This window comes from Suillus discolor (genome assembly GCF_016758755.1).
Source record: "Suillus discolor strain FC423 chromosome Unknown F5147scaffold_25, whole genome shotgun sequence".
Classification (NCBI taxonomy): Eukaryota; Fungi; Basidiomycota; class Agaricomycetes; order Boletales; family Suillaceae; genus Suillus; species Suillus discolor.
Window position 1 is genome coordinate 392,642 of NW_024541272.1, and position 19,090 is coordinate 411,731.

At 48.0% G+C, this 19,090-nt stretch overlaps 5 protein-coding genes across 5 annotated transcripts; 2 read left to right on the forward strand and 3 right to left on the reverse strand.

Moving 5' to 3' along the window:
- Positions 1-287: 287 nt before the first annotated feature.
- On the reverse strand, positions 288-455 carry F5147DRAFT_549710 (uncharacterized protein; the record flags this gene model as incomplete). Its single annotated transcript, XM_041430390.1, has 1 exon — positions 288-455. A coding segment is annotated over one exon (168 nt), but the record flags the coding sequence as incomplete, so codon positions are not given.
- A 2,315-nt stretch (positions 456-2,770) lies between these two features.
- Positions 2,771-3,540, reverse strand: F5147DRAFT_652580 (uncharacterized protein; the record flags this gene model as incomplete). Its single annotated transcript, XM_041433647.1, has 7 exons — positions 2,771-2,797; positions 2,921-3,055; positions 3,106-3,148; positions 3,194-3,227; positions 3,273-3,315; positions 3,366-3,380; positions 3,472-3,540. The coding sequence occupies 7 exons, from the start codon at positions 3,538-3,540 to the stop codon at positions 2,771-2,773; spliced, it is 366 nt and encodes a 121-aa protein (XP_041293248.1).
- Positions 3,541-12,007: 8,467 nt separating this feature from the next.
- F5147DRAFT_773345 (uncharacterized protein) lies at positions 12,008-13,516 on the reverse strand (the record flags this gene model as incomplete). Its single annotated transcript, XM_041441458.1, has 2 exons — positions 12,008-13,096; positions 13,148-13,516. The coding sequence occupies 2 exons, from the start codon at positions 13,514-13,516 to the stop codon at positions 12,008-12,010; spliced, it is 1,458 nt and encodes a 485-aa protein (XP_041293249.1).
- Positions 13,517-13,876: 360 nt separating this feature from the next.
- Positions 13,877-16,344, forward strand: F5147DRAFT_773346 (uncharacterized protein; the record flags this gene model as incomplete). Its single annotated transcript, XM_041441459.1, has 7 exons — positions 13,877-14,047; positions 14,104-14,483; positions 14,537-14,665; positions 14,716-14,831; positions 14,880-14,996; positions 15,078-15,715; positions 15,763-16,344. The coding sequence occupies 7 exons, from the start codon at positions 13,877-13,879 to the stop codon at positions 16,342-16,344; spliced, it is 2,133 nt and encodes a 710-aa protein (XP_041293250.1).
- A 607-nt stretch (positions 16,345-16,951) lies between these two features.
- On the forward strand, positions 16,952-17,233 carry F5147DRAFT_551386 (uncharacterized protein; the record flags this gene model as incomplete). The annotated part of the gene is made up of 1 exon (XM_041430412.1): positions 16,952-17,233. A coding segment is annotated over one exon (282 nt), but the record flags the coding sequence as incomplete, so codon positions are not given.
- Positions 17,234-19,090: the final 1,857 nt, after the last annotated feature.

The following is a 19,090-nucleotide window of genomic DNA, read 5'->3' on the forward strand; positions in this document are numbered from 1 at the left end:
CGTGCAGGAATCCGCCAGTCAGAAGGTAACAGAAAGGGAAAGCCACATTGGTGGCGTGAGTCAGACCAAGTCATAGGTGCGGGACCACATTGGTGGTCGAATCAAGGGAGGAACGTGCGTGCACGTGCATAGAGGCGGGCGATGCGAGGGATGGGAACAATCCCGATGATCTGGTCAATGGAAAGTCGGGTAAAGGAGGACGAGCCGGTAGATGGTGAGGGCAAGGGATGAAGGGAAAATGATAGGTGGGCCACGTGACAATTGTTACTTGTAACACCATGGCTCCCAGGGTCATATTGTAGCTCGGCACCCACGTCAGGCAGATCCAATATAGCCTGGTGATCTTTTCCGAGGCTCACCAAAAGGTCATAAAATGATGGTGATGCTCCTGGATCGCGATGATACGGTGTCTCCTGGTTGACAATCACCTCAATTCCAGAAAAATCTGAGGGCCAAACAACTGGATTGAAAGTCTTGACCGCTTGCTTCAGGCTAGAAATACATTGCATGCCGCAAGATACTGATGGGGTGCAATAATACTGGTGATAGCGGACCAGAATTGTTCGGTTGCTGTGATTTCAGACAACCAATATTGAACTATGGGTGACGACAGAGAAGTTGATTGATTAAAAGATCTTGAAGCCACTAACTCAATTGAGTTACTTTTGTCTTGTGAATCGGATATGAAAAAAATCTCACTTCATGACGTTGCATGAAACCACCGGGGCACATAGTCACCCGTCCTGCTCCAAATTCTCCTCCGCCAGAGGGTATGACAAAGCCTTGTGAACGCCAAGGCTGTTTTGCCTGTTCCTGTTGGCTTAGGCAAGAGTGATCAAGGACAGGTCTGAGTATCTTGATGGACTCGTTGATGTGTTCCTAGATTATAAACAGTTTAAAATAGGGTTTTCATATTTGTGAGAGCTGTACCATTCAGGTCGGGCATCAGGATCTTGGGGAGATACCAAGCTAGGATTCTTCCATGCTTATCAACCAATGTGGTGGGCTCGGTTATGTGACCAAATGAAGAAGCTTTGAAATACTTGGCTAGTTTCTTTCTTTGTTTTGTATTTCGGGAGGCTTTAGCAGAGTCCAAAAATCGATCAACATCCCAATCTGTTTGTACTGCAGTCAAATATTCAAATTCGGGTACAGTCGAAAAATCAAATAAAGACGTACAACTATTAACTGCTGCATAAGCAATGATTACTGCAGCCCTGGAAATTTCAATATCAGTAATGATCGTCGGATTAGTATCACTATCGCCACTAGCAGACAGTAGAATGTTCTGCCACTGATTCCACAATCTGGTCCTTAAATTACGGCTGTTGAGTGGCGCAGAAAAACAACTTAGAAATTGCTTACTTGGCTCTCTGTAGTAATTTTTTGTCAATGTTGTTCTGTGTGAACAATTCAAATGGTGAGGAATCACACAGGAGTTCATCAACGCGGCTACTGAGCCTTTTGGCTAGTAAAGCTACAGGATCCCCCATTGTAAGTCGGAGTGGATGGAAATTTTCAAATCTGTCACGTCGGAAGTGTAAATGAACATGCCAACATGTCACACATTAATGTAGCCTAATGGAGAATCCCCATGGATAATTACATAATTCTGTCGAACATTAGAAGAGGGTACTCTGGGCCTGCCGGTTCCTGTAAAATGGGTCAAGGTGTTACTGAAGCACTGAAGAATGGCGGTGATCTGAACAATAAAACAATGAAAAGATGGGTAATAATAAATGGAGTTTTGTACTATGTAGTGCATAGATTACGGAAGAATGAGGTTTTGTTCGGTGAAGATGAAATGGGGGACATTTACTTGTGAGTTTAGAAGATGAAGAGGGATGGCTGTTCACTGAACAAAACTCACAAGTAAAGCTCCCCCATTTCATCGTGTATGCACTTCACCGAACAAAGCTTCATTCTTCTATAACCTTCACCACTGTCATTGTTTGGTGAAGTGCGTACGCGCAATGAAATGGGGGAGCTTTACTTGTGAGTTAGAATATAATGTGAGGCAAGGAGTCAAGGACAGAAGAATGGAGTTTTGTTCGGTGAAGTGCATACGTGATGAAATGGGGGAGCTTTACTTGTGAGTCACAAGGATGAAGAGGGGTGGCGGTTGTAAAGGTTACAGAACAAAAGTTTCAGTGAAGTGCATATGTGATGAAATATGGGGAGTTACTGTACAGCTGTTGAAGCAACACTTAGGGCGCACTGGAGGTTTGTCCCCAATTGCACTCTGAACAAGAAAGGCGGGCTGCTAGGCAGTTGCATACGGGCTTTTGAATTTTGAATTTTTATATTTGGCCATCTACGCTCACATAAGCTCAGGTAACTAGGTTCCTCGATGGCTCAACTATCAATGAAACAAAAATGTCCTCCAAATCAAATCAAACGTTTTGAATCAAAGCAAATCTTGCAAACTTGTTGGTAACAGATATGCATAAGTCTCCAAAGACTTATATGGGGCGCTGAGTATACAAGTCACATGATTTTATTCCAAAGCGGCACATATGGTTTCTAATACAAGTCACGTGATTTTATTTCAAAGCGGAGCATGTGATTTTATAATGGTAAAACTACTGAGACATGTTGTGCATTTTAAAATAGTAATAAGTGAAAAAATTCTGCCAATACAAGGCTGCTGTGGAGGGGCCCTCTCCACAACGGTCTTGTACTGCTAACTACAGTACATATAAAAGTAGGTACAATCTGTAAACGTTGGTCAGTACCTGTAAAGTCAAATATAATCAAAACCGTCCTTTTATTAGATATTGGCGCCATATAATAATACCTGCATGAACGGTGGTCAGTGTTTGCTAAGGGAATACAAATGAAACTACCTTGTTGAGGAAGCGAATTTAGGCGCACATTGAGCACCATACCCCAAGTAAATGGTGGAGGAGGATAGGCACACCAGTGTGGACACTATACCTCCCTCCAGCCCCAAAGACCCATGAAAATATTGGAGGAGGATAGGCGCACCAGTGTGGACACTATACCTCCCCCAGCCCCAAAGACCCATGCAGATATTGCGCATGGCAATAAAACACTAAAAAAAAGGAAAATGGTAAGTGCAGGCAAGCTCTAGATAAAACAGACCTGAGAGGGCACATAACTTGAAGGAGAACGAATGAGTGAAATGCTGAAGACAGACGGTAAGCGCAGGAGAGCTCAAAAGAACACGGACCTTGGTGAGAGAGTGGACGGATGATAATAAAATACTATAGACAAATAGTCAGCGCAGGAGACGTCAAGATAAGACAAACCTTGGTGAATGAGTGGAGTAAAGAGGCGGATGATGAAGGAATCCTATCAAAAAGAAAGAAGGTAAGCGCCGCATAACTTAACAGAAGACTCACCTGAGAGGATATAACCTGTAGAAAAGAACATATTCAGCAAGGAACGCGAGAAAAGAAGACATCTACCTTGAAGTGTAGAATGCTCAGTGACCCATAAGCCACTTACACAGCTGCAGACTGTGTAAGTGGCTAATGGGATGAGCACTGAAGTGTGGTGAGGAGTGAGGATGCACATGGTGAGCAATGGTGAGTGAGCGGTACAAGAAATTCAACCGTGGGAATGTGTTACCTGCTCACTATATGCCGCAATATTTGATTGTGTTTGTATTCGCACAATGCCGGTTTCATGTAATCACATGATCAAACAAGACGCGTTTAAAATACAAAAAAAGACTTGTCCTGCGCGCGTGTCACGGGTCACATGATCAAACAAGACGTGTTTAAAATACAAAAAATACTTGTCCACAATGCGCGCGTGCCACGGGTCACATGATCAAACAAGACGCGTTTAAAACACGACTCATCCACAATGCACGCATGCCATATGTCACATGATCGCGTGAAACTGGCATTGTGCATACAAAAAGACATGATGGATTCAACAATAAGAAATCGGACTTACAATAATTCGAACATGGGTGTCACATGATTGCGTGAAACCGGCATTGTGCATACAAAAAGAACATGTTCTTTTTGTATGCACAATGCCGGTTTCACGCAATCATGTGACACCCATGTTCGAATTATTGTAAGTCCGATTTCTTATTGTTGAATCCATCGGCCGGTACCCGCTTCTACATCTCATAGCCCCAGCTCATGCCACCCAAGAAGAACACTGCCAAGAAGCGTGCTGCTGGGGGTGTTGCCCTCAAAGTCAGTGTTCCCCTTGGTTCTCCCATTCCATATGTGGAGGATCCATTGCCAAGTGGACCGGCGGCACCTGAGCTGCCTGCAGAGATCCACAGCCTAGTAAGTTCTTCCTTCATAATGTCTATCTTAGCTAATTTAGTCAGTGGTGTATGATCTGCCATGACGGCACCGAAGGTGACATTGTATTGTACAAGTGCGACGCTTGTCCGCGTGTTATGTGCAGTCACTGTATTGAAGTCCCCACCGGCTATGTCGACATTGTACAAGGCGTCGACGTCTTGTTTCTTTGCCTATCCTGCCATTCTCTGTGCAGTCTTAGAAAGCCGGCACCCTACTTTGTAAGTACTTTTTTTAATTCTTTTGACTATGCTATTAATGTGATTACAGGGATTCTACAGCGCCAACTTGCCTGACAGAGGAGGGCATCCTGTCCTTCCTCATTTCCTCCGGCTCAATGGCAAGTTTGAGGCCGCATCATGCACGTTGTTGGCCTCCACGCCGGTCGCCATCATTCACTTCATCATCAGTGCAACTGATGAAGTGATAATGCCTGTCCCCCTCCTGTCGCACTATTTGGAACACTTTTTCCCCAATGGTGGGTACACTTACCTGGAGGTTGTCTTCGATGTCGCAACACACAAGAAGATAGACACGTACACTCAGACGCAGCAAGCGCGTGTCACTCAACTCACACAACACCTTGGACGAGCTGGACATGTTTTTGCATTTTTTTCGAACCATTCCAAACAAGACAGCGGGTGGCTGTTCACGGGTAAGGTAAATGGTAGATATATTGCTATGAGCATCACCCAGGTAATGTATCCATCTATTCTGCAAGTTCTTGGCTAATTGGTGATCTAGGTACTATATACTGTATTCTGGCCTTATCTTCCTCTTCTCAAGGCCGCCAACATGGTGCTCCTTGTGTGTGGCTCTATTGTCACACATTGTTACGTCGACTGTAGGTCGGCGTGTGCGAACTAGGATAGGTCTTCTCAGCGACGACTCGAGTGAGTCTACTGAAGCTGAGCGTGGTCTAGCCTTGACGGAACGTCAAGGATTCCTCCGGCGATCTCGGTAAGACGGCGCTCGTCGAGATGCAGGGCTAGCAGATACGTGCTAAGTCGTATGGGGGCGACTTAGAAGTGCGGTCTCACACAAGGAAGCTGGTAGGCTTAGTTGAGCAAGTTCTGGGGATGAACCTAGTAGATTAAAGTAAAGTCTAAGTACAATAATCTGTGTCTACTTATAGGGAAGTACTACAAGTATTCTAGCTCAGTCTGTAATCAATAGTATATCGTAAATCTATGATAGCAAGACATGAGGTTCAGATAAGATACATGAGGCTTAACCTCTGATCAAGCATGCTGCGCCAAGGGCAGCTGCGCATAGGTACAGGAAGCGCCAAGCGCGCTCCGGATCTTCATGAAGCGACATGCGTTATGCATGCGCTGATCTAGGGTGTCCATGAGGCGTACAGCCTCCATGGAACAGGTACAAGGCCGTCTAGGCCAGGGGCGGGGTCATAGCGCCAGGCGGGGTCATAGCGCCATGGGGCGGGGTCGTAGCGGTCCAGACCACTGTCTTTCTAGGCGCAGGCGGCGCACCGCCGCGCGGGGAGTCTAGCAGAGCGGGGGCAGGCGTGGGAAGAGCTGGGGCTCTAGTAGGTGTTACAGATCCCTGTAACACACATGAGGACGCATTTGTTGAGCTCAAGCAGGCCGTCCTGGACATCAAGGTAGCATCCGCTATCATTTTTCCTGCCAAAAGGTTCCAGCCGCTGGTCGCCACCAACTTCCTACTGGCCCTAGCGGAACTTGTCATCATCGAACAGCTGGATCTCCACAAAGTCTTTCCCTCTCTGCTCTCCCTCTCCAACCACCTTGGACTACATTCCAAGATCATATCAATGACCAGGGATAACGCCACCCATTTTCCCAGGCTTTTCATCACAACTTACGCACGCGCCCACCCACAGACACAGCCGTGGGGCATTGAGGTGCCTTCACAGTGTCCCCTCTGCGGCTCGACCAATAGTTGGTCGGAGAAAGTCGGTGTGACAGCGTCACAACAGTCTCAAGGTGTTGCCGCTCAAGACCAGGCCGCAGGTGTCAGTAGGTACATATATACCTGCTTACATACTAAATGTAGTAAGAGCCAGGGAAAGTCTCCCCATAGGTTCCAGATTGACAAACCTCCGGGTTTCCTTGTCAACACCGCTAAGAGCAGGAACAGCGGCTGGTTTCAGTCCCCTTCTGCCATCTTCCCATCTCCGTCTGTTCAGTCTGCACCTATTTCGGCCACATCTTCCATCAGCCAAGCCAAACGTCCAAGGAGTAGCAAAGAGAGTTTAGATGAGACTGAGTCTACTAGGAAGAAGGCGCGCAACTGAATTATTTCACACTAGTTACTTAGATAGATGTTTTTGCAATTGATTTGATTTGTTAGCCTCCATTTGTGCATTCATCAGCGGTTTCATTAATTACAGGTTTAGAAATAAGGATATGAAGTGTTTTTTTTTTTTGCACCAGATTGAGTCCTTTGGGGTCGTAGACCCTATGTTGGACATTTCTCGTCATATGCTTTTCCCTCGTATATGTTTTGGTGGTATGGCACTATCATTCTATGTTTTCGAACACGTACTCCCCACGCCGTCTGGCAGGACGACGCAAGTAAGCACAAAAGGAAGACTGCAACAAGAAGGTTAGTAGATGAGGTTAGATGAGGTGGGCTTGCGGTTATTTTGAGTCGGTCGTGGCGGGCTGGACTTGCTACTGATCCGGGGTGCTTGTTTCTACTGGTCCTTCCATGGTGTTGACAGTGTCGCAGGGGGTGCGGCTCTCCTTTTGTCGTGGAGTAGGTTGGTTGGTGTTTGTGGTGATGGTACATGGTATATGGCGTATGGTGGTGGTGGTGGTACATGGGTCGGTGCATTTTTTGACTATGTTGGTTATGTTCAGTGTGTGGATGAGAGCGTTCGGCGTTATGTGCAGGTCTAGTGTAGAGTATGGTAGTATATCATTCAATATTTTACAGCTCACCAAAGGTTGTTTTGAAACGTCCGGTACTGTTGATGAAGCGGCTGAGGTGGGGTATTGCTTTGTCGGATGTGAGGAGGTATGCTAACGAGGTAGCATCACGTCTTAAAGCGTTTGAGAGGATGTGTCGCTCATGTCGGTATTGGGGGCAGTCAAAGAGGTAGTGGTGGATCGTTTCGTTGGTGCCGGGGCATATTGGACAGTGGGGCGTGTCACTTCTATTGATGCGGTGCAGATGCTGATTGAGGGGGATGTGTTGGGTTCGGAATTGAATGTAGAGGCTGGACGTGCGCTTTGGTAGACCATCAACGAGCTTGACAAACTTCTCTGACGGCATGGATGAGTTGATGTTGCATGTTTGGGCGTATCGGGGGGATTTCTCCCAGAGCGTCTTCCACTGGTCGTGTGATTTTGTTTTCTGGGCTGCTCTGAGTGCTGCTGTGCTGCATTGGAGTTGGTGTCCTCTTAGGTACTTAGGTAGGAGGCATGTCGGGCTATTGTGGTTCCTGCCTTGTGCGGCCATTTTGGCTTCTTTGTCCGCTAATTCATTCCCTGCAACACTGATGTGGCCCGGTATCCACCTTACTGTGAGTTTGAAGTCTCCCTGCGCTTCTCGTCGTTTGGCTAGCCGGTGGGTCAGTTGTTCGAATTGATCCGCGATGTACCCGCTTCCAGTCTTGTTCATTACTTCGCCCGTTTGGATTGCTGCCTGGTTGTCTACTAAAATTGAGGCTGGGTAGGTGATGTTCTGTTCTGTGGCTAGGAGGTGAGCTGCGAGAGTGAGTCTGAGTAGTTCTCCTTCGTGGACGGTGTGGTCTTTGTCGCTTCCTAGATGGTACCTCAGCGTGCGTGGGTCCTGTCCACTCCTTATTAGAGTTGCTGCTGCACCTATTCCCCCGCAATAACCGGAGCCGTCGCTGAAGATCTGGATGATGTCCTTGAGGTCTTTCTGCTCCTGTACTGCATCTTGTTTTGTCTTCGCTATTCTCGTTTGATACACACTTTTCCCTAATGGTCCTGTTGCCGTCTTGACTGGGTCGATTGTTTCCGTGTTGCCTGGAAAGATGCGGAAGGTGTGAAGAAGATTATGTAGGGACGATCGATGGCTTTGGACATTGTGATTAGCTATCCATATGAGTTTCTTGTATAGCGGATGGGATTGCGGGAGGGAAGCTAGTCGGACTGTGGCTCGGTGACATATCTTTTGCATTAGGAGGGTAATCGGGAGGAGGTTGGCGTGTGCTTCTAAGGAGTCAGTTGGGGCGGTTCGCATTGCCCCGGTGTGTTACGTCGACTGTAGGTCGGCGTGTGCGAACTAGGATAGGTCTTCTCAGCGACGACTCGAGTGAGTCTACTGAAGCTGAGCGTGGTCTAGCCTTGACGGAACGTCAAGGATTCCTCCGGCGATCTCGGTAAGACGGCGCTTGTCGAGATGCAGGGCTAGCAGATATGTGCTAAGTCGTATGGGGGCGACTTAGAAGTGCGGTCTCACACAAGGAAGCTGGTTAAGGCTTAGATGAGCAAGTTCTGGGGATGAACCTAGTAGATTAAAGTGAAGTATAATCTACAACAATGTGTCTACTTATACATGGTATATGTAAGCGTTCAAGCTCAGTCTATAATCTATAGTATATCTGTGATCTAAGATAACTAGACATGAGGTTAGATAAAGTACATGAGGCTTAGCCTCAGATCAAGCATGCAGCGCCAAGTGCGACTGCGCAATCAACAGGAGGCGCATGGAAGCGCTCCGGGTATCCTACATGAGGCGCCAAGGGCGCTCCGGATCTTCATGAAGCGACATGCTGTATACATGCGCTGATCTAGGGTGTCCATGAGGCGTACAGCTTTCATGGATCAGGCACAAGGCTGTCTAGGCCAGGGGCGAGGTCATAGCGCCAGGCGGGGTCATAGCGGTCCAGACCGCTGTCTTTCTAGGCGCAGGCCGGCGCACCGCCGCGCGGGGAGTCTAGCAGAGCGGGGGCGGGCGTAGGGAGAGCTGGGGCTCTAGTAGGTGTTACAGATCCCTGTAACACGGTGATGCTGATGGCTGCTATTCGTTGGACGGTCGTTAGGCGGTCTGCAATTCCTTTGGACCCTTTTTGCATTCCTCCTGTGCCGTCCTTGAAGAGAGGTCTGAACCAGATGTCGGCTCCATATGTGAACTTGGGTATCGCTACACTTTGGTATAGTTGGCACATGAGTTTGGTGGGGATGCCCATGGATGATCTGGATAAGCGGCGGATCTGTAAGATGTATTCTGTACCTTTCGCCACTGCATATGCTGCGTGTTCCTTCCATGTGAGTTCTTGGTCTACTATAATACCTAGGAAGCGAGTGTGGTGAGAAGGTTGGATAACGGTGCCATTGAGGGTGATGGGGTTCCGTTTTTGGTCTTGCTGCGAGTGAAATCCATTAGAGCGAATTTGGATGTCTTGAACTTCGAGTTATGTTCTCTTGACCATTGGTAGCCTCCTCCTTCGCATTCTAGCATGTCTGTCAGGATGGCGTGTGTCTCTTCGAATGTGTTGGCTACTGCGATGTAGGCTGTGTCATCCACGAAGGCAAGAGCAATCTCTTTGCGTCCTCTTCCTATGCGTCCTTTGGCTATATCTACGAGGTCGGAGCTGTATATCAGATAGCAGATCATTGAGAGGGGGTCGCCTTGGCCGATTCCATTGTTGACGGGGAACCATTCGGAGGTGAAGTCATCGAATTTGAGTTGGGTGCGTCGTCCTGTTAGCATTCGCTCCGTGAATTCCACAAGTTCCAGTGGTAGCTGTTGTTTTCTCATGTTGTGGATGAGTCTGTTAGTTACTGCATTCGGGAAGGTGCCTTCTATGTCTAGGAACAAGACTGATGCTACCTTTTTCGATTGCCAGGCATCTTTAATTGTTGCTTCGAGTAGGTGTACTGAGTCGGTGGTGGATTGTCCTGGTCGTCCTCCGAAGTGATTTGCCGGTAGGAGTTGGTACTTTTCGAGTACATGCGTGACTTGACAAGTGACTATAGCCGTGAGGAGTTTGCATGTGGTGTTGATGAGCGCAATCGGTCTGTATGCCTTCGGGATCGAGTAGTCGGCCTTACCGGGTTTTCGTAGCACTACCGTGGTGAAGTCCTTCCAGGGTTCGAAGTATGTATGGTGTGTGAAGACTGCATTAAAAGGTGAGTGAGGTATGGATGAGGGTGGAGGTGTTGCTTTTAAATACTATATTACAGATTCCGTCGGGTCCTGGAGCTTTGAATGGGCTGGTGTTGGTAATGGCGTGGCGGACATCTGCTTCTTTGATAGGCTTGAATGGGGTAACTGGATCTGGGTATTCAAAGTTAGCTGGGATGTTGCTTGAGGCTGGAGCCGGTGGGAAGAATGCTTGGGCGAGGAAGGTGCTTTTCTCGTCATTCATTACTGCTTCTCTAAGTAAGCTGTCGGCATTTTTGGCTTGAAGTACTGGGATTCTTGCTTTGCTGCCATCACTGCTCAGGGTTGAGACATATTTGTTCGCTATCCATATTTCCCGCTGAGTGGCTTCCTCTAGGAACTGCGTCCAATGTTCTTTCTTGGCTTTGTAGATGGCGTTGGATACTTTGTTGCGGAATATCCTGTGTTCTTCGTGTGATGGGTGATCTCTTAGCGCTCGAAATCTGTAGGATAATTCACTCAGCTCGTGTTTTCTCTCTAGCATCTTGGTGAGGTCACGCGTCCACCATCTTTTGGCATGCGGGTTCAGTCTAGATTTGGGTACTTTCTCCTCGATGACTTCGTGCAGGGTCTTTGCTAGTGCCTTTGCTGCTGTTTGGAATTCGTCTGGGGATGTGAGAATAGCTGGGGGCGGGATCATTATTAATTTTTCCTTTAGACACTTATTGAAGCTTTCCCAGTCGGTTTCCTGGTAGTTGTGGCTTATGGTCATAGTGGCTTGAGGGAGTTCTAGATCGAGTGTGCTTAGGATGGGGACGTGGTCAGTTTTCGGTGCGCGAAGTCAGGGTGCCGTGTCACATATGATGAACGAATCTAAGGTATTGTCAGAGCAGATAACGTTGTCGGGACGGGTCCAATTGCCAGTACTTGTAGATTGCAGGGTCGGCTTGTCCTTGGGTAGCGCTTGGCACATTCCATATTCCGCCATTAATTCTAGCCACACTTGGGCTTTAGCTTGAGCATCTCTTGGTTTGAAGAGGTGACGGTTCCTTTCTTCTTCCCATAACGGGTGGTGACAGTTGAAGTCACCTAGCCATACTATATGATCGGTGGCTGATGGACGGATGGTTATATTGGTTTTGAGGTATTGTTGCATTGCTTGAGGGGAGTCTTGTTTGTCGCCGTCATTGTAGATATTAAATAGTGTTAGTTTGCCAAATGCGCCGCCGAATTGAATTACAACTATATCTGTGGAGGGAAAAGGGAGTTGGCGCCAGTTGTCAGTATTAGTACGTTTGTTTACAAGTGTTACCACCCACGAGCGCTTGTTTTGGGTGTAACGGTGAGTGGGATATACTACATGCCAGTCTGGAGTGACTCGTGTATTACCTTTCGTGTCGATGGTGGGTTCTTGTAGGGCTATTATATCCCAGTCTCGTGCAGTCGTGGGTCCGCTAAGAACACAGTGTTGAGCATCAGGTGAGGTGTTGAGGTTTTGCTGCCATATATGCAATCGTGTCGCTGAGTTGTCAGGCGTGTCAATCATTCCAGTTGGCAGGGGATTGGTTTCCTGTCGTGTATTCCAGAGTGCTAAAGAAGTTTTGTGATTGTTGTGGTTGATTGTATCGAGGAGAGGAGTGGTTGGGGACGAAGCCTCATGATGGTGGTCCACCACGTCCAAATCGATGGTTTTGTCTGTTCAGGTATGAATCCAACGTGCGCTGTGTGAGAGGGGGTGGTTGATCATTCGGTGGTGGTGCGGGTTTGCGGTATGGGGCAGGTTTTGGGGGAGCTGCTACTTGGGTCCATTCTTCGTTCGTTGGGAAGAAAGGCATACTGTTATCAGGGTAATGTTTGTCAGTGTCATCACATTTCTTTTTGAAGAATGGACAGTCGCGACTCCAGCTTGAGTGGTCTTCCATTTCGCATGACGTGCAGTAGTTCTTGTCTTTGGTGGTGCAATCATTGGAGCGGTGGTTGTTCCCGCAGTTTGCGCATGTGTCACCTTTTGCTATGCATTCACAAGTGATGTGGCCAAAGTGTTGGCATTTGGCGCAGCGGATTGGTTTGCGTCTGTTTTTCTTCGGCCAGAGTTTGAGCTGGTAGAAGGTGATGCCGTCTCTGATCGCGGTGTTCGCTTCCATTGGTTCTGTGAAGTTAATCAGTACATGGGCTGCTTGTTGGGTACTCATTCTCTTTTCCGCTGGCTTGATCCAACGAGCTGAAGCGAGTGATCCTTTTGTCCAGTTGTTTTTGTCCTCCAGCGTTCTGAGGGCAGCGTCGCTCGTCGGGTTGAATGTGACTGGCATGAAGGGTATCACTACAGGGTAGATACGTTCCTTTATTGTAGCGTTTGGATCAAGGTTCTTCAGGAGGAGGTTCTTCGTTTCTTCATTGGTGTGGATGTAGATAGCGGCTTCCTTCATTTTGAATTCAATGGTCATTCCTCCCTGCTTGAATTGTGAGACTGCCTTCATTTCGAGATCGATGTCGTCCTCTTTGGGTAGGGCTGCCAGGGCTTTGCGGACTCTTTCAACAAGCTGGGCATGGGAGCTTTTCCCCACCACTAGAGGACAGTTAGCTGGGAAATCAATCAGTAGTTGCCTCTCCTTGATTGCTTCTCTCGCTAGTTGCTGGACTTGTTGGGATTGGTGTACTGGATCCTGGTGAGGTGATTGTCCCATCTTCAACGTTTCGGCGTGCGATGGTTTGAGGAGGGGGGAGTCTGATACTTGTGTTGCGAGCTTATCAACAGAGCTTTGAACCTTCATTAGCTGAGAGTCTTAAGCTAGGACTTTGGCGTTGAGTTCCATCGTGGCCTTACTGATGGCTTCTTCTGCTTCTTGGAGTTTGGCTACCTGAGGGGAGATCGATGCTACCACTAGCTTGGCTATGATTTCTGCTGTCTCATTGTTAGTTTTCTCTTGCGTGATGAAGGCTACCGCTCTGATGGCCGTGACAGCTGGTAATGAGATTCCGCTGAGTTGGGTGACATGCAAAAGAGTTTTGGTTAGCGTGTTTACGGTGTAGGGTTTACCTTTGATTGATAGAGCAGTGCGCTCAAGGTATTTCTTGCCTGTATCCGCATTATGGACTTCGTTGGTCAGTTCCATGATTTCCTGGGTGGTTAACCTGGGCGGGGCTTGTCTATTGGCTGTAGCCATCGGTCCGTTGGTGGCTGGGGTCTCGGCTCAGTTCGAGTCAGTTCCTTGGCCGTCTAGAGTAGTTTGAAGTGTGTTTTTGGTGGTTTTTCTTGGTTGTGATGAAAGGGTGAGTGGCATTAGTTGAATCTAGAGTAGGGAGGTTGGTTAGTGGTATTTAGTGAGATGGTGAGGTGCCGTTGGGCGCCTGGTGGTTGAAGTTTTCTGGGGTCCTAGTCGGGGTGCCACCTGGTGCTAAACCAAGAAGCGATGATATGAAGTGTTTGCGACACGTAGTCAAGGGTTGGCCGAACATTTGTGCGGCCGACCCTTGACTACATGTCGCAAACACTTCATATCCTTATTTCTACTACTAAACATATCATGGACAAATGGTATGAGTCTTTCGAGGGAATACTAGCTATCCACCAGGACAAGTTTGTTACTGCTTCGGCACCAACACGTCAAAGTATTTTGAAGACAATACGCGATCAGATTGTCACAAAACATAAGTCACTGGAGGATCCTGCTGCCTTGCCGAAGCCTTTAAGAAAGGTTTGTATCGCTTATTTTGTATAGAAAATAGTACTTATTTGCCTGTATATGAAAAGGCCATTAGGCGCTACTATCTCCAGTTCTTAACCGATGAGGATGATATTCAAGCTGAAGGAGAGTTCCTGGAAGATGAACAGGACAATGAAGCACTTGGTGTATCCCCTGAGGAGAGGGAGATGGCAGCTCGTCCAAAGGATGCCGCATTTTACATGAAGGAAATTACTGACTGGGATGTCGCACAGAAGTTGTTCAAGCAGGAAATCAACGACTATGACAAGGAGGAGCAATCAAAGTCGGGGGGAAAACATTCGATCAAATTCCATACAGGACACACGAGGGACTGGTTTAACAATATGACTCCTGCGCAACGCGAGGAGGTAGAGGACACGAAGGAAAAGTGGAATAGGGAAGGCGCACCAGCAGAAGCGCAGGCAATGTAAGTATTTATATTCTCAACTCAGTATCTCCTATAACTACATATACTGGCAGGTATCGGAAGAGGAACCTCAAAAGAGTCCTGGACGATTTTACAGAACAAATTCGTCGTACTATGGGGTGTCAGGTTGTGATGCTAGTCAGTCACAAAAAAAAATCTGATCAGACTCTAAGTGTTGTCGTGTGAGTGATATTGTCTTATCGAAGTAAAATAACTCAATGTTATTATTCAGCCATGAGTCTAAGCCCTTGAATGGCAAAAAAGTGTTCACACAAAGTTCTCGCGGCAACAAAGAATGGACATCTGATGGTTTTACAAAATTTGCGGAGTGGTCCAAGTCGGAATTCTGTGAGTTTTCATTTTGTATTGACTACACAATAATTAAAGAATCTTAAGACCCTGAGGACTCTGATGGAGTGTCAGACAATGAGGACGATGAGGACGATACCAAGGATAAGTTGCCTGAACTTGTCTTAGACAAGACAGGCTATGCAAAGCTTCCTTCACGCGCTGGTATCAATGCAAAAGGATAGCAAGAATTAGTCCGATGGATCTTCCATGCATTGTACAGTGAGTTGATGTCTGTTCGGTCAGCTTTGATGGGACTTAAGGTTGGTTGGGTAGAAGTTTTCACTGACAGTACCAAGCCAGTACCTTGGCGTGAGGTTGTGGCTAAGCCAAGTTTGTACTTGGACCTGGAGTGCCTCCCCAAGGGTTTCTTGTTGAGGGATCCCTCTCATTTGAGGGCTGACGACATCACCAAGCTGTGGGACCATTGGGAAGTCAGACGGGCAGCCAAGCAAAGATTGATTATTTTCCTTGCAGGCAAGCTTGCTAATATGAGCAAAGAGAGCCTGCAGAATGCAGTTCCCTATAAGGGGGACAAAAAGGTATATGTGGAAATCAGTCAAGAAAACGAGGACGATACCTCAGCCAAGCCACCTACGACACGTACCGAAGGGCCGGCCGGGACCAAGGCTGCCTCCAGCGCCCTAGCCAGCACACACCTTGCACCATGTACCATCAGCCCAGCTGATGATGACTCTTCAGAAGATGACTTAGCCACAACATCCTTTGCAGGACATACAACAGGGCCGGCTGGTGGGCCATCTGGCGCTCAAGAAGGAGCACCCGCAGCAGTTCCAATGAAGGATCGCGTGCAGTTCTTGAAGTCCCTGAGCAATAATGATAAATACCTGCTGTTGGTTGAAGGGGTCAGAGACTTGGAGAAGGTATGTTTGTCATTGAATGAGCAGAATTCAATACTCACATGGTGTAGGGACCAAGCTCTGAGGAGCAAAGGGACTGGCCTACCTGGGCAACATGGTCTTGGGAAGAATCGTACCTTCCCAATGCTGTACACTCTGAAGATGGTGTTGTAGAAATTTTTTTGGACATGATCGCATCTGCCAAGATCACCAGCTTGCCCTCAGGAATGCGCGTCACTTTGGGTCTCGGCTTACTGCTCAGGGAATGTAAACGTGCTATTGAGTATGAGGTGGACGAAGCCCCTCACAACACCCCCACTTACCTTGGTGCCTCGACCTTAGATATCAAGATCCTCAGCCTTGTTGAAGATTTGGTCGATACTGTCAGAGGTAGGATGCTTCCAACGCTCAAGGGAAGGGAGGGTCAGCAATGTGCTGCAGGAGAGCAGGAGGAGAAGGAAAGGGATCACGAGTTGGAGGTCAGGCAGCACCTGGAGGAAGAGTTGAGGATGTTGGAGGAGGCGAAATCGAGGAATAAGAGGTTAAAGGATGATATGCAGAAGCTGCAGGAGGAAACGAAGAAGCTCGTGGAGGAAAATGAGTCCCTGGAGAGACAGAGAGTGGAACTCTTATCCTTGTGCCATTGCCTTTGAGCCTTATCCGCTAAATAGCCAACGTCACATCTTTTTTGACATACTAAAGTCTACTACTACACTTTAAACCTTCTTTCACGATCCTCGTCGACTCTGGTACCCACTCGGTTAGGCCCACCGCAGTACACCACCTTGACGATGACATCTATCTACACCTTTGGACTGCATAATGCCGTCCCGCTGCCCCTTACGTTCTCAGCGCTCTGCACTCGCTGCCAGCATCGAAAACACACCTGATGCTCGAAGTGAGTCATCTTTAATGTCAATACCAACTCATTATCATACCTCAATGGTGGAGAGGTCACAAGACTCTCATGTTGATGGTGCTGTCCTCAGACCCGCTTGCTCTTATAGCGACGTGGTACGGACGAGAGCAAACACACCTCAGCCTGGAGCTGAGGTGGTGTCAGCTGGAGCCTTGAGCACTGAAGACATGCCGAGTAGTTACAAAATGTCGGTGGCTCCCAGCTCCGAAACTGCTATAAAAATAATGGATAGTCTGTTCCTTAGTTCGAGTGAATCGACGGAGGACTCTAGGGTGGACGCACCTTGGAAGACAATTGAACGTCAGCACAAACGATCTAAGAAAGCTGTAAAGAGACCATCTGCAGCGCGGTCAGCGACAAACACTGACCTGGTGAGGGAGGCCGAGAACCATCTCACCAACGAGGAAAAACAGTGCATCCTTGAAAGGAAGCGCGTGGAGGAAAGTGCTCAACCTGATGAGCACACCTCATCGTCCCACGAAGAGGGACCATCCAAAGGAAAGGGGGCTGACCCACGCAACTGGGGCAACCTCGACCTTGATGAAGCCGAAGGCGACGTCAAAGCTCAATGTGAGGCTCTTGAGACCTGGGCCCGCACTAGGGACTGGTCAAGGACTGTTCCAAGAGAAGAACATGAGCCGAGGACTGAATCTGAGAAGGAAAACGAACCTCCAACCGAGTCGGGAGACCGAATCTCAGCAGCCATTAGAGCCGCTGAAAAATGGGTAGCTGAACACTACCAAGACCAAATTCAGTCGCTGCGCAAAGAGTTAAGTAAGAAAGACGCACCTGCAAAGAAAGCAGGTGACCATTCTAAGAAAAAGGTGACCCTACCGCCAGACGAGGATCCTGTGAGACAGATGATGAAGGGGGCAACTAAAAAACCCCCAAAGAAACCGACTCACAGGGAGACTCCTCCTATGATGGACGCAGCTGCACAGATCACTCCCAAAAGTTACTTGGGATGCGCGTTCACGAAACTCGCACCTAAAGACGTTAGAAAACAAAAAAAGTGGACGAAGAACCATGCACCTAGAAGTGATTCTTCAGACAAGGAGCCGTCAAGCTCTGACTCTTCCTCATCTAATAGCACCCGCTCTTCCAGCGATTCCACCAGCTCCTCGAGCTCGTCTAATTCCTCCTCGAGTGGTAAACGACACTCGAAGAAGGGTCGGAAGGGACGTAAGAGCTCTAAGAAGCGTAAGACGTCAACGAAGAGAAAAAGCACCTTGAAACCAATGCCACCTACCAAGTATGACGGTGCAGAGGATTCGAGGGCGTTCCATCAGTTTATAACCAAAGGCACAGCTTATCTGGAAGATGGGCATGTGCCGCGAAAACGTCGAGTGTTCACCTTATCCCGATTTCTCAAGGGAAAGGCGCACGAGTTCTACCTAAGACAAGTGTCAGATAGTCCTAGCACATGGAGAGTGGATGAATTCTTTACCGAGTTATTCAACTACTGTTTTCCATTAGACTATAGCACCAAGCAGCGAAAGAAACTGTACCGATGTTATCGAGGGGACAAACGTGTGCGAGACTATTTGTCAGAACTAAACGAACTATGGTTAATGATAGGAAACGTACCTGAACGAGACAAAGTCATTGAGTTCTGGTTCAGTTTGAACCCAAGCATCCAAACCGAACTCTATAAAATGAGATTAAACCCGGAGGTGTCTTCATTGTCGAAAGTTCAGAAGACAGCCAAGATCATCGAGCTGGCCAACTCCACTGTGGGGACTCGGTCGCGCAACGATGGGTCCAAAGGACACAAACCATCTGGAAAAGATAAGTCAGGACGGACCTCAAAGGGGACTGATAAAACGACGCACCCGAACCAGTCGTCGGGGTCGTCGAAGGACCAGAATGGAGCCAGGCACAACGGCTCCAGAGACAAAGGGTGACGAGACCGATCGAATCCCAAGGATCGACGGAAAGAGCATTTTAACGAACCTAAAATGAGCAAAGAAGAACATGATAAGTTAATGTCCGAAGGACGGTGCTTCATTTGCAAAAAAACCGGGCACATGTCCCGACAGTGCCCTAAAAATGAACGGTACCTTTGAATTCCAGGGATAGACCTCCTGGAGTCCCGAGTTACTCGATGCATGTCAACTATGCTGAGACAGAACACTTGCGGGCACTAGCGGACAGCACCGAGGTAATACCAGAGATATCTGTGGGCAGCATGAGCCTTCATTGCGAGATGAGGGCAAATACCATACCTGCGATCAGGCAACCCATGAGTTTGCTACTAGGAGACCCACTCGCCGAGGAAGCGGAGCGCCTGCTGTCATTGCACGCCCCGTACCCCGGCGATAATCTGGACAAAGAAGAATCATTCTCGGGTCAGCGTTTCGTGATATACCGAGTCTCGGACACTCACCATGTTATCATGGACGGTGCACGAAGGCTGGAAGAGGACTTGACAATCCCTAGTGCATTGCTGAGAAATCCTAAGTTTCCGGTGGGTGACTGGT